Raw genomic sequence first — 14,369 nt, 5'->3', positions numbered from 1 at the left:
TGGACTTCGATGGTGGGCTCTGCTGGAGTGAGTTTTGATCCCCAAGTGCTCCTCCCAAGCTCCTGAGACCCTTAGCTATGGCTAACTAACAAACCTGGCAAGCCAATCCATCAAAGGTGTGTTGTTGCTGGGCTAAAAAATAGGTTCCTCCCACTCAGAGCTTCTACGCAGTAGCAAATCTGAATCAGCTGGGCCTCTTTGAGAAGGTATCCAGCCTTTTGAAGCCCTCTTGAGATTCAACCTGCAGTGTTGCCCAGCTGGAGGATTCCAAACTCCGAAAAAGGAACTATGTCTGAAGGTAAATGTAAGAAATTGGATTCTTCGTTAAAGGGGTGACCAACCACTTCAAACAATAATCTTAATCCTTGTCAGGGTGAAGCACAAAAGTCAAGAAATAAACCTTCATTTAACTCTCTGGTAGCTTGCCACAGAAGCAGTCAGACCGAAATTAGTGGCAATGTGTAAAATATGTATGCAGCACTCACACAGTAATAAAGTGGAAACACAACACAGGACAAATCCCACATTTATTTAGAAAATTAGAGCACATTTTAATAAACAATATGACACCAAAATGACAAAAATCCCATCAGTTGAACAAGAGGTATGAATTTTTAAAGTTTTAAATAAAAATAGCGCAAAAAAGCCTGAAGCGCCAACTGTGCATATCTAAGTAAAAGTCACAAGTTTAGGTCAACCACAGGACTGATATAGGACCAGGTGTGTTTTGCTGGAAGTTTTACCATCACTTTATTTCGAGGACTCTGCGTCTTGGCTCTGTGAAACTCTGCATCGTCCTGCGTCACTCAATGTTAGATCCAGTGAGGCTCCCCCATGGGGGAACTGGGTCAAGACTGATTTGCATATGGCTGAGTTTAAATTGGAATGGCATGGGGAGCAAAAACTGATGGCTTTAGGCCCGGATCTATGTACTGGGTTGAATGTTTGACATTGTTCAGCATTCTGATGGCATTCTGTCCATCAATTGTTCTTTTTGCATTTTCTAAAAGTGGCATTTTCAAAATAGTAATTTAAAATCCAACATTACATTGGTTCCAAATTCCGATTCCAAGGAGTCCTTGAATCATTTTTCTAGCTAGTCCAAAACTGATGTTATGCGTTATAATGAGTTAGAATGGAACCAGTACTTTTCTGTTGGAAAGCTAGCCTTGCTGCAGTGAAAAATTACTTTTAAGATTTTTTACTGCTAGTAAATGTAAAGCTTAAGTACACGTGTCCTACTTTTTTAAATGCCATGATCCCTACCCTGTGGGCATTTGTGGCCTACCTTAGGGATAGCCTATAATTATTAAAAAGAGAAGGGTTATGCCTGATAAAAAAAGTGTATTTTGCAGGTCAAAATAGAAGTTTAAAACTGCATGACAAACTGAAATGACAGGCCTGAGACAGTGTTACTTTAGAGGGAGATACGATGAGTGCTGCCACCCACATGTAGCATTTTATTTCCAGGCCTTAATACAAATAGTACCATATGCAAGGGACTTATAATTAAATTAAATGTGCCAACTAGATGGATGCCAACTTTACCATATTTGGAAAGGAGAGCAGAAGCTCTTTACCTCTGGTTAGCACGGTTAAAGTGCACAGTGTCCTAATGACAACAACAACAAATTTGAACACATTTCTCAGCTAGATCCCAAGATCCCAGTCTCCTCAGTTGCTCACTTGGCTATTGATCAATGGCTACCTTAGTGCAAACATCATAGCAGTGCCGGCACTTCCCCCCTTCTTCCTAACATCGCTTGGTACTTGCAGTTGTCTGAACTGTGATAGTACGTTGATATTAGTGACGGAACTTTGATTTTCGGTTGGAATTTAATTTGTAGTGAATTTGATAACTGTATCTACTACTGTGCAATTGTACAGCGCTTTGATACCTAAAAGGGTCATGTTTGCACTATAACAAACTATTAAAATTAAATACATCAAGGAAACTAAGGGTTTATCTAAGGAAGGCAAAACAAGTTGGGTGACCTTGAGAAAGGGCAAATTTCCAACCGTAAAAAACTTTTGGCTAGGTGAAAGCCCAAAAAGTATTTGACCGGTGAGAGGACTTACCTGGCGGGAAATGTGAATTTCCTGATCTGTATTTCTTTTTTCAAACCCAAAGCCTTTACTGGGACCTCATCCAATGCCTATCAGATGTTGTGGTGGTCACAGCAGATGGAACCTGCTGCCTTGCCCTTCTGAAGGATTTTGACTTCGAAAAGAAGAGTAAGCCCAAAATCTCACCTAGAGCCCAGTGTATCATGAGCATTGATTAGCATTGGCACTTTTTGCAACAACATTTCTACTGAAATTTTTTAAAGTATACATCCCCTGATCCCTTAATTGTTTTTTGTCATTTTGGTGTAATTTGTTCAATAAATTATTCACTATTTTTATCAATTGGAGTGGGATTTTATTTTGTTCGGTTTTTTTTACTGCTATTGCACTTCTAAATGCTTTTACACATTCTTTAAAGTTAAGGTTGCCTACTATGTGTCACAGATACTAGGGGTTGCTGCCCCTTTTTTGGAGTATTTCTGAAGCGCTCTCATTTGTCATGACCTTCTCCTAGATGATAAAATGTCCCCAAATTTCACAGACTAGATTCTTATGCTTTGATTCCTGTCTCCTTTGTCAGATGTAACTTTCAGTTCTCTTCCCCACTCATGCCCTTTTAATCACAGATCTTCATCAACCAATCTCTACTCAGCCCTACTTCTATATTCTTACAACTCTTTTCCAATCGGAATTCATTGCACAATTATTAATCGATTCAGCAATTCAGTTTAAGCAACAGTTTAATTACTTGCTATGATCCTCGGCGATCACTCATTCTTTCACCATTAGACCTCTGTATTTGTATCACTTTCAGTACTCGCCGGTTTCAGTCATTTTTGTGTCTTATCAGTGAGGCTTAGCATGTGTCTTTTTTGTGAGACACCCTATGTGGGGTTAGTTTGCCCAGACATGGATACCACGCTCAGTTTGCCTGTAGACTTAAGCTGCAACAAACACACTGATAATGTCCAAAAAGGATATTTGATTGCTTCCACTCAAAGTGTGGAATAGACCTGTTCTGGAAGTTCAGAGACAACATTTCCTATTCGAGTGAAACTGAGCCTGATTTGCATATGGCCTACTTCCATCTAATAACATGTCTTTGGCAACGCAAGGCAAATTATTGATTTTAAAGTGTGGGTGATTGCAGTCTCGTTATTTGTTTTACTTGAAACTATGAATTTAAGCAGGATAAATATCCAATATGATACATATTGTTAAATGTACATGACCTGAAAATAAACTATCCTGCATAGATCTATATTGGGCCGGTGAAGTGATGAACTCAACCTTAAAAGAGAGTTAAGCGATATCCGTCAATCTCTTGATTTGCTTTCGAATGGGCCTGCTTTGATACTGCCTCTGCTTAGGCTGTCATTGAAGCATGTACAATGGTAGTAGCTAAGTCCTTATAAGACAATGTTGATGCTTTGCAATCAACCCTGCTGCAGAGGTTAGTTTTAGAGAACTGTGATGCAGGTTAATTTTTCTAGACATTGTTCAATTTCTATAAGCATTGTTTTTTTGTTTTTTTGAATTAGCGCTCAAGACAGTACAGAAAGTATCTTTCTTTTTAACACTGATAATTCATTTAAATATTCCACAATTACAGTTGCAGTAATCACCCAATTTCCATACAGAACATTTGAAGTTATTCCATCTAATTCCCTAACACTGAATTTAACATACAATTAATTGAGAATAATCCCTCCCAGATAAACTTAATATACACATGGTTCCCTATCCGTTCACCCAGTTTGACACAGGGGCCCAGATTTTTGTCCCTTTTTTTGGGCAACCCTGCTCTTACGGCCATGCAGTTTAGCCTCCAAGTAGTACATTAGGAGTATACGAGTCAACCATTGATGATAGGTTGGGAGGCCAGGTTTCAGCCACGCAGACACAATGTAGATGCGCACCACTGCCATTGCAACAAATACAAAGCATTGATATTAACTGTTAGACCTAAATTTTTCCGTGGGTTTATCCCCAGACTTTTTGCTTTTAGGCCTCCTGTTTCTGGCCTGTTTTTGATGGTTTTAGGACTCTGAGCACTTTACCACTGCTAATCAGTGCTAAAGTGCAAATGCTGTCTGTGTATATTGTTATTATGGATTGGTGTTTCCATGAATGGCTTGTTTGACTTACTACTAAGTCCCTAGTACAGTGCACTGTGTGTGCCCAGGGCCTGTAAGTCAAACGCTGCTTTTTTTCGTCCTGCAGCACTGATTGTGCAACCAACACAAGCAGCCTTTCAATGGGTTCTCAGACCTGCCACTGCCAGTGTCTGTGTGCAGTTTTTACTGCCAGGTCAACATGGCAAGTGCACCCACTTGCCAGGCCCTAACCTTCCCTTTTATTACATGTGAGTCACCTCTAGGGTAAGCCCATGGTACGCCTGTGGGCAGGGTGCGGTGTATGTGGAAGGTGGGAAATGTACTGATGTGTGTGACATGTCCTAATAGTAAATACAGCTTTTTTCATTTTTCACCATTGAAAGGCTATCTGTTCCATAGGAGAGAATGAAAGTTTATTATAAGTATAATTTACCATTGGGACAAGATAGAAAGAGGGAGTTTAGTGTGCCTGAACTCAGAATATAAAAATGCATCTTTTAGCAAAGACCATTTTTATATATTGTGTTTGGAAAATATAATTTTTAGAAAGTAGGCATTTTCTTGCTTAGCCATCCTGTGTGCCTCTGCTGTTTTGTGGATTGCCTGACTGGGTTTAGAGTGACAGGGGCTGGGGATGTGCATTCAATGTAGACAGCCACTGGGGGCGTTGAGGTATGTCCGGCATTCCTGGATGAGTCAGAATAGACCTGGTTTGCATTTAGAGTAGGGGGAGGAGATTTCCTTTCACCTGAATGGGCCTGGCCTGCCTTCAACAATGCTGTCTCCACCTCCTGCCTAGAAGCTTGACCAGATAGGACAGAACTGTTTTTACTGAGCACAGAGACTCTCTGCAATCAGAGAACAAAGGAAAATGCTGTATAGACCCCAGAACTTTAGATTACTGCTGAACTAAGGGACCTGCCAAGAAGGAGAGCCTGGAAAGCTGGAGGAGAAGTACTGCCCCTGTGCTGTGTGCTGTTGGGGTTGGCCTGCAGTGGTTGTTTCTGTTTGGTAGGGAAAGGACTGAACTGTACTTTCATCATCATGCTGTTAGAGTTTTCTCCAAGGGCTTGAAGTAGAGATTGCCTCCTGTTGGAAGTCTCAGGGATAGACTTCAGAGATTACTTTGGACTCAAGAGGAACCTCTGCCAAGGAGAAACTCTGGGAATGCTGAAGGAGAAGTACTGCCCCTTTGCTGTGTGCTGTCTGGGGTTGGCCTGCAGTGGATGTTTCTGTCAAGGAGAGAATAAAGACTTTGCTGTGTGCTGTGTATCCTGCTTGAAGAAGATCTCCAAGGTCTTGAAGTAGAGCTTGCCTCCTGTTTTGAAGGCTCAGGGACACAAAGACTTCACCACCAGCTCCCATGAACTTCTTTGCTGGGAGTTCTGACCTGCCAAGAGGTGCCTGTTACTGTGTTGGGCCTCTGGAGGTTGTTTCTGCTGTTGGGAGCTGGAAAAGAGATGCAACTAAGAGAAGTGTGATGCATCTGCACCTGTTTCTGATGCATTGTCGCCGTGTGGGAAGAATTTCCACACAACGCCATCATGCCACTGAAGAAACTGAAACTGCACCTGCCAACGGCTGGAGGAATCGCCGCACGCTGAGTCCCATGGATCGATCTCCAAAGTTTGAGATCACCACATAGATTCTGACGTAGACACTGCTTTGCGGCTGCAAGAACTGCCGCATCGTGGGACTGCAGCCAGAGAGACCAACGCAGTGCCATTCCTGCCGCATTAAGAACCGACGCATTCCCAATCCCCACGCATCGCAATAGGATGCCAAGTCTACATCAACACTGGGGCCGCAGTAAGAAACCAACGCATCACCTCCCCACACTTTAAAAAAACGATGCATCACCTGTCCTTCTGTAAGGAACCGATGCATCACCTCCCATGCATGGAACCAAGGAACAGACGTATCACCTCTCCTAGAGTAGGGAACTGACGCATCGCCTTCCCTGGGCGTAAAAAAGACAACGCATCACCTTCCCTGCAGCACTTTTTTGTTTATGATTGTGACGCATCCAAGGTAATTTGTGTTGAAAGTGTTGCTTCCATAGTTTGACAGAACTGTTTTTACCTTTTAAAAGTCATATCTTGATAACTGTATTGTGCATTTTTGTCGTTTTAGTCTTATTTGATTTAGATAAAGAGAACTTATTTTTCTAAACTGGTGTGGTGTCCATTTGTAGTGTTTTCACTGTATTACTGTATGTGTGCACAAATGCTGTACACACTGTCTATGAGATAAGCCTGCCTGCCTGCCTGCTCATGCCAAGCTACCAAGGGGGGCAACAGGGGTATTTTAGAAGTGTATCCCCCATACCCTGACTAGGAAGAAGGGTCCCTACTTGGACAAAGGTGCAAACCACTGCCAACTAGAGACCCCCATTTCTAGCATTACCCTGGTTGTCAATACCCAATAAAACTAATTGTGGTGTTAAACAGATTTTCTGATCCAGGGTTGCTTCAAGGAAAGTACTGATTTATTTTTAAAAGTATCAAGTTTGGCACAGCTAAAGAACATATGACCCAAATCTGCATATAAACTGTTAGACTGCGGACAGGTAACACACACACAGCATTACCATTTAGCTTTTTTTTGCAGGAGTATAATATAAATTAAAAAGTGTCTTATATTGTTGCTTCTGTAAACCAGCTGACAACAACATCAGTTGCCCCATTTCCAAAGACTCTAAAAACAAAGTTTCATTAATGTCCAACTGCCGCCCCAAATCTCCACCTGTCTCCCCAAATCATCTTGCATGAAACCCATTAACAGCTGATAACGGTTATTAATGCTGCAGTCCGCTGCACCCCCATCAGATCCATCAATGGAGACTTCTTCCCACATGCACTATCCTTGGAACATTTCGTCAAAAATTTCCAAATTGGAGGAATTTTCAAACATCTCTTTTATCGAGAGAAAAATAATCTTGCAGTTCCTCAAAAGACTTCATTTCAATGCCTATAAAAATAATCTCTGATTTTTTTAATGTCACCTCGAGCCCAACTACTGCAGCACTTGTCACTAAAAATAACTGGAAGGATCTGAGCATTCCATAATAGTGTATTGTAACTATAGCGTTCTAGGTCAATTTTATTATTCAACTGGAGCCCTAGTTTGCACACAACCCTAATTGTTTTGAATGTAACTTTTTTGGAATCACCTTGGCTCCACTATCTTAAAAAACGAAGCTTCAGCAGCCTTACCCCAAACTGAATTATAAATTGGCGGGAGGGACTCCCCCATCACTTTCCCTGGCTGTTCCACTGTTATTAAAGTTCCTATGAATTGTAAGGCGCCTGCCAAATAATAATACTCAAAATTAGGCACAGCTAGCCCATCTTTTTCCCTTGGCAGCACTAATAATTTACAAGCCCTTCCTGCCTTAGCAAATGAACATATAAAGCTGCAAACTATGTTTTCCATGCATTTGAACCTGATGTTCTCAAACACCAAAAAAATATACTCCTGCTGTAGCGGCTCCTTCGCTAATGCGGAAGAGCATCTCCCCACTGCCTTCATGCAGCAAAAGAAAGGAAAAAATAAAATGATAATGACGTAATGTTATTATCATTTTATTATGTCCTCCTGCTGCGACAGCTGTCGTGAGGGGCTGGGGTGGGACGGGGCTAAAGAGCAGGGAAGAAGGGTACAACCCTCCTAAGTTTGCAATGACTGTTTGGGCGGCCTTTTTAAGCTACCCAAAACAGTCATGTGCACTTCCCTGCATGGAGAACATGCCCACACCTCCAGCCCCTGGCTGAGTGCTGTGTCACAGCGCTCAGATCAATCACAATGCTACATTGCAGCATTGTGATTGGCTGCGGGGAGGTGGGACCGCTGGCGCTTGCTGCTTCCTGTTTCTCCAAAGAAGGAAGAGAATGCAGAAGAGACGGCAGAAGCCGGCCATCCAGCCGGGAGTTTTTTTTTTTACTCAATCCCCACCCGCCCCACTGCGGTAGGAGTTAGCAGCCACGACTTTACTCCTGAAAAAGTACAATACCTTGGGGAGAAATAACACTTTAATAATATTACAGCTCCCTACAATTGGAAGCTGTAAATTATGAATGTGCTGTAAATCTTGTTTGGTGTTAGCTAATGCAGGCGTCAAGTTATGCCAAACCTTACTCAGGCGCGACTGGCACAGGTATAAGCGGTGGGGCGGGGAAAGTCGACAGATGACCGGATAAGTAAAATTAAATTAAAAAATTATAAAACCACTTACCCAATGCTTGCCGCATCACCAACTCGGCAATGCGACGAGCAAAAGGCATGTGTTTTTTATTTATTTATTTATCCCATCTCTGTCGACTTACCTCGGCTCCACACCACTGCTCTTACCTGCGCCTGACCTTACTCATAATCTTAACTCCTAGATAAGTCACTTATCAACCCTTCGTTCATCGTTAAAGAATAACGCATCATTAGCCAATATCAGACATTTTCTCTTATTCAACAGATATCCTGACACATTGCCAACATTGAGAGTGTTTTTCCACCACTTTCAGAGCAACCTCAGGCAGAGATGTTTCTATGGCAATATCGTCTGCGTAGGCTAGTATCTTTGTACTAAACCCATGTATTTCTATTGGCACAATTGTGTTAAATGTTAATTAGTCATCTTATCAATGGACCTATATATCCTTTCTAAAAGCATTGTAATGAGTACTCACAGCTTTGGGTGCACTCACCGGAGTTTTTCCGCATAAGAATGTCATGTCCCATTTGGTTTGGATCTTAGGGTTGGTTAGTATAATGAACATCACAGTAATTACTTAGGTAAACTTTGACTTGAAGCAGGGAACTGTCATCCAGTTTGATCTATTTTTATAATGTTATGTCTTCAGAACTATAGAATATTGTGCACTTAATCCAGCTTTACTAACTAATGTGATGCATTTTTTGTGTTGTTTTTTTATTTTTTACACCTGCCTCACGATTCTCTTAAAAGTCTTGTATAATCTCTCAATTGTAAGCAGTCTAGTTAGTGACACAGTCAGAAGAGGGCGTGCTATGGAAGCACAGTCAGAAGAGCGGCGTGGGGGAAAAATACAGTCAGAAGATGGGAGTACTCAGGGGGCTAGCTGAGGAAGAACAATCAGAAAAGCGGTATGCTCCGGAAGCACAGTGTCGAGACACACACTCAGAAAGGTCAAGAACATGCACAGAAGTGAATCGCATATCTTCATAATCTTAAATGGTTGTTGGTATTTCCTTTGACAATGTATGCCTTACGCGTGTGAGTTGTCAACATTAATCTGCACCAAAGAAACAAAACAAAAAAACTCCATGCAAACCACAAGTTGTAGATTTATTTCCCTTTGTTTCTGCCTTGGCAGGACGATCCTAATGAAACTTAAATATGGTAATGCGTGCAAGTATCGCCTGGTCGATATATTGGGGCAGATTTATGAGCCCCTTGCGCCACTTTTGCGTCACTTTTCCCATGTTAAAAGTGACGCAAAAGTGGCGCAAGGGGCTCATAAATCTGCCCCTATATATAAGACAGGCGTAGTGTTCACTAGTTAGGAAATGTTACGTATCAAGGGGCATATCAACAACAACCGGCGATAATTATCGCTCAGCGCTCTTAGCTTGAGGATAATTATCGCCGGCTAGCGTGAATTTTTATCGCTGAGATAGCGTGCTATTAGCAACGCTTATCTCAATAGAGATAAAAATCTACACGCTAACAGGCTAACGTGTGATTATCGCTGGAAACCCAGCGATAATCACACGTTACCTTGTTGATAGGACAGGAAAACTTAGCCATGATATCCTCCTTCCATAGGATATCATGGCTAAGTCTGAAAATTAGCAGACGTAAAAAAGCAGCGTTAACCGCGGTTAGCGCTGCTTTTTTTGTCTCTAACAGGGTTAGCGACATTCTTGATAATAGGAGAAATGTCGCTTAGCGACATTTCTCCTATTATTTTACTCTGGAACGCCCCCTTTGCATCTCATTAGAGATGCAAGGGGAAGCGTAGAGTAAAAGGGTGCTAACATGCAAATTTGCGTGTTAGCACCCTGTTGTTGATAGGGTGCTAGTTTTATCTCTGCTTTTTTGGCTTTTAAAGCCAAAAAAGCAGAGATAAATCCCTTGTTGATATGCCCCCAAGTGTTTCAAGTAATGACCTAAAACACAGTAACATTTTTCCTACGTTTTAATGTTTTTCAGCATATCAGCTTAAGAAGTGTCAGCCTCCAGCGTCTGTTCCGCATGCTGACATAGTTGCAGATGATGACGACTTTGAAATAGGTGATGTATTTGTGTGTGATTCTCATTAACAATTATTTTGTTTACTACGTTGAACATGTTACTCTACGTCTAATTAGGGCAATAAATGACCGGGGCCGGAAAGTTAGTGAGGTGGATGTTTAACAAAGGACACATTAAGTGGCACATTAACTATTCCCTCGGCGACATTGAAAAGGATAGTGGCCAGGCAGCGCTGGCCCAAAAAGGAACGCCTTCAAAGGAGGCCCAGGGGAAGCAAGCCACGGGTTGCTAGGATTTATCAGAGCACTTGAAAGGCCCTTCGAACTAGAGTCCATTCATACTGCGGCAGACGTGCTTTTCAGACTGACACTGTGCGGGATGCATATCAATTGAAGCTTGTGAGAACCTCCGCGGCAGCCAGCAGAAAATGGATTCTTCTCCGCCGACTCATGTCGCTGATGACTTATGAGCCACTAAAAAGCTATTCTGGAGCAAGGGATGTGCTTTTATGGGGAGAAATATAACAAGGGGTAACCTTTGTGAAGTGTTATGCGGATAGCTTTCAAATACTGTACTTTAAAATCATTTTTATGCTCTGGTAAATGTGCCACTGTGCACGAAATCCTCCATGATCAGACCGGAGATTCATTCCCTCAGGTTCCCTCTTGTTTTCGTAACTTAACTAATTAAATTGCCCGGTATGTTGCAGACGTAATGCCAGGTTAAGTTTCAGGCGCTCGGATAGTGCCACCTTCTGCCCTGATTGCATGGATTAGAGCACTCTGCACTCCACATTCACTGTGGCGGTGAAATTCACAGGGTTTATTGAGGGGCACTGATAGAGTCACGCTCATTCAGAGGCGCAACTAGAGCCAAATTTCCGAGGGGCGTGGGGTAAACATTTCGTGGGGGGGGGGGGCTAATTCTTCCAACAATATGCAGAGTGGAGACCCAGGGGCTCTAAGAAGGGGTGAAAAACACAGCAAAGCCTCATTAACAAACAAACGGTCTTGTAAAGACCTGTGAAGTACTCGGGTGCAGGTGTGTGTTTGCCTTGGAAGCTGTCCCAGCCACGGGGATGGGGGAAGAGGGGGGGTCAGAAGCCCTTTGTGTCCAATGGGCGTTGTGCGCATGCGCTCAGTGCCGTTTAGGACATTTAAAATTGCATGCATCATGTGCCTATAATTTCTAGGCACATGATGCATGCAATTTTAAATGTTGTTATGAGCTATACATTTTAAATTGACACGCTTTTCGACTTTCCCTACGGAGACTTTGAAAGGCAGTGTGCAGAAAATGCAATGCTCAGTGCAGCGTCATTAATCAGTGCTACAGCAGGCACGGGGGCTTGAGCAATAAACATATTGATACTTTTATTTCCGGTCACACGTATATAAGGGATGCTTCCAAATTGAAAAGCATATAACAGATTCATACAGCGAGCACACTTCAAACAAGAATATCATGAAATGCTACTTCACACATTCTAGTGGATTTCTTCCAGTAATTATTGCTAAATTACACTGTGGATATATGCTACAGTCCATCAACTGGACTGTCAAAGCAATGTATAATGCTTGACGGGCTTCTAACAAATTTGAAGAGAAGTCATATGCACAGCGAGATCCATCATGATTAAATCCATAGAAATGCCTCTAAGATGAAAAATGCACCTGGATTGCTAAACAGATTTATTGGCATTCAAGCGCATTTGACAAAAGCGTTTGGAATAAACAATGCTTCACTTTGGCGCGAAAAGAAAAATGTAGCTTAAACTCAGCCGTTCAAAGGAGTCATTTAAAGGGGTGAAACAATGAGAGTCAAAAACACCCATTCGCCAATCTACCCACGCATTTTTAAATGTATTATACCTATCTTCAAAAAGGGATCACCCCTGCTCCCAATAAATTACAGACCCATCAGTCTCATTGATGTCCCCTAAAAAATATTTGCGCGACTTATTCTAGATCGTTTGCAAGAGTGGATCAATGAGAACGAAATTCTGTCACCCTACCAGGCTGGATTCAGGAGTAAAACATCTACTACGGATCAGTTATTCCGTCTAGCTATGCTGTATTGGAAGACTGTCACAATAGAGGGTGGCAGCCTCTATATGGTGTTTGTTGATCTCCGTTCAGCATTTGACACCGTGCCAAGGGGGAAATTGTGGGCTGTTCTCCGGGATATGGGTGTACCCAATGCTCTGCTGAATATACTAGTGAGACTGCACACACAGAATTTTGCACAGGTCAGGTGTGCGAGGGGAGGAGTCTTGTCTGCGAGGTTCCCGGTAAACAAGGGAGTTAGGCAAGGGTGCGTCCTTGCCCCCACCTTGTTTTGCCTATATGTGAATGGGTTGATTTCCTGCCTGGATGCAGTACCAAACAACGATGCACCCAGGCTGGCAGGTAAGAAAATCGCGGCCATAATGTTTGCCGACGATACTCTTTTACTATCTAAGTCACCCATGGGGATACAGCGCATACTGGTAGGGTTTCATGAATTTTTTATTGATCATGGTCTACAGATCAACGTAGACAAAACCAAATTCATGATTTTTAATCCCCCACGACGCACCAGACCCCCTCCTATCTTGGATACAGTCTCGCTTGAGAGAGTGCAGACCTTTCAATATCTAGGTGTCACATTGAGCGAAAACCTTTCCTGGGTGCCCCATCTCTTAAAATCCCAGCTCAAATTGACTCAAATAGTGGGTGGAATACTGAAAATGAACAATGCCTCAACATACAGGCCCATAAGCCCAGGGCTTGAAATTTACAAATCTAGGGCAAGGGCAGCGTCCTTGTATGGTGGGGAACTATGGGGGCACGTTGTGAGCCCCGAACTAACCAAAGCAGAGAATAGATTCCTGAGGCAGCTGCTAATGCTCCCACAAAGTACTCCCCTTATTCCTCTAAGGCTCGACCTGGGCTTATTCCCTATCCAGGAGGAACTATCTATTAAACCCCTTAGATTCTGGAGGAGATTATGGTTAACTCCCGAACTCATACAATATAGAACTGAACTGCAGGAAGTATTAAACCTGAGCAAAGCTGTGCATATTCCCTGGCTCTCCTATGTTAAACAGGAATTAATGTTAATGGGTCTTGCAGATATGTGGCATCAGCCAGCGATTGCCTGTAGTGAGATCTCAGGGAAACTGCTTACCCAGTCATATAGATCTAGATGCACTAGTGTATGGTTGCATGACTCACGTAATGGTTTTATGGTAAATTCATTCCTAGAGATAAAAACTGCATACTTTTTTGAGGACTATCTGAATGTAATTTACCCTGTATTGGCCAGAAAGTTATATATCCAATGGAGGTTTGGCTGCCTCCCCCTTGCATGCCTTACTAACAAGTGGTCTAGCACCGGGGTTTCTAAATGCCCAGGATGCGGCACGGACATAGAGAATGAATGTCACATCCTCTTCTTCTGTCCCATGTATAGCAGAGCCCGGAAGCACTGGATTGTACCTGTATGTAGGATCCTGGGCTTCCGCAAACATGCAGATGCACTTAGAATTTTTAAATCGAACACAACAGGTTATATTGTGTTTGCACTTTCTAAGTATCTTCATGCATTTTGGATAAAAAGGAGTTTTATAATTCGAAACAGTGCCTAGACAAATTTGGGTTGCCAGCTGTAAATTTTAGTATTGATGTGTTTTTTATTGTGTATTTTAATGTACTGTGTTTTAAATGCTGCTTTTATGGCCGAAACAGGTCGAAATAAAGTATTATTGAATTGAATTGAAATGTATTTCGTTTATTTTCCAGGTGACTTTGTGAAATACCAGTGCCACCCTGGATTCACGTTAGTTGGATCTGACGTCATGACCTGTCGGCTCAGTACACAACTGCAGTTTGAGGGCTCCCCGCCACGTTGTGAAGGTAGGTTTTTCTGCTTTGGCCATGTAGCTGGCCAAAACTGGATTCGTTATTTTAACATCA

General features: G+C 42.3%; 1 protein-coding gene across 1 annotated transcript in view; it reads left to right on the top strand.

The window, feature by feature from the left end:
• CSMD1 (CUB and Sushi multiple domains 1) overlaps window positions 1–14,369 on the top strand; it is a 2,626,220-nt gene that overhangs the window by 1,810,231 nt on the left and 801,620 nt on the right. The window contains exons 39-40 of the mRNA XM_085610820.1: window positions 10,372–10,452; window positions 14,196–14,309. Of these exons, the coding sequence (XP_085466946.1) occupies window positions 10,372–10,452; window positions 14,196–14,309 (195 nt within the window). The remainder of the gene's footprint in view (window positions 1–10,371; window positions 10,453–14,195; window positions 14,310–14,369) is intronic.

The sequence above is a fragment of the Triturus cristatus genome, chromosome 6 (assembly GCF_964204655.1).
Source record: "Triturus cristatus chromosome 6, aTriCri1.1, whole genome shotgun sequence".
NCBI lineage: Eukaryota > Metazoa > Chordata > Amphibia > Caudata > Salamandridae > Triturus > Triturus cristatus.
The sequence above is the reverse complement of the archived record's forward strand: the minus strand, read 5'-3'. Positions and strand labels throughout refer to the sequence as shown.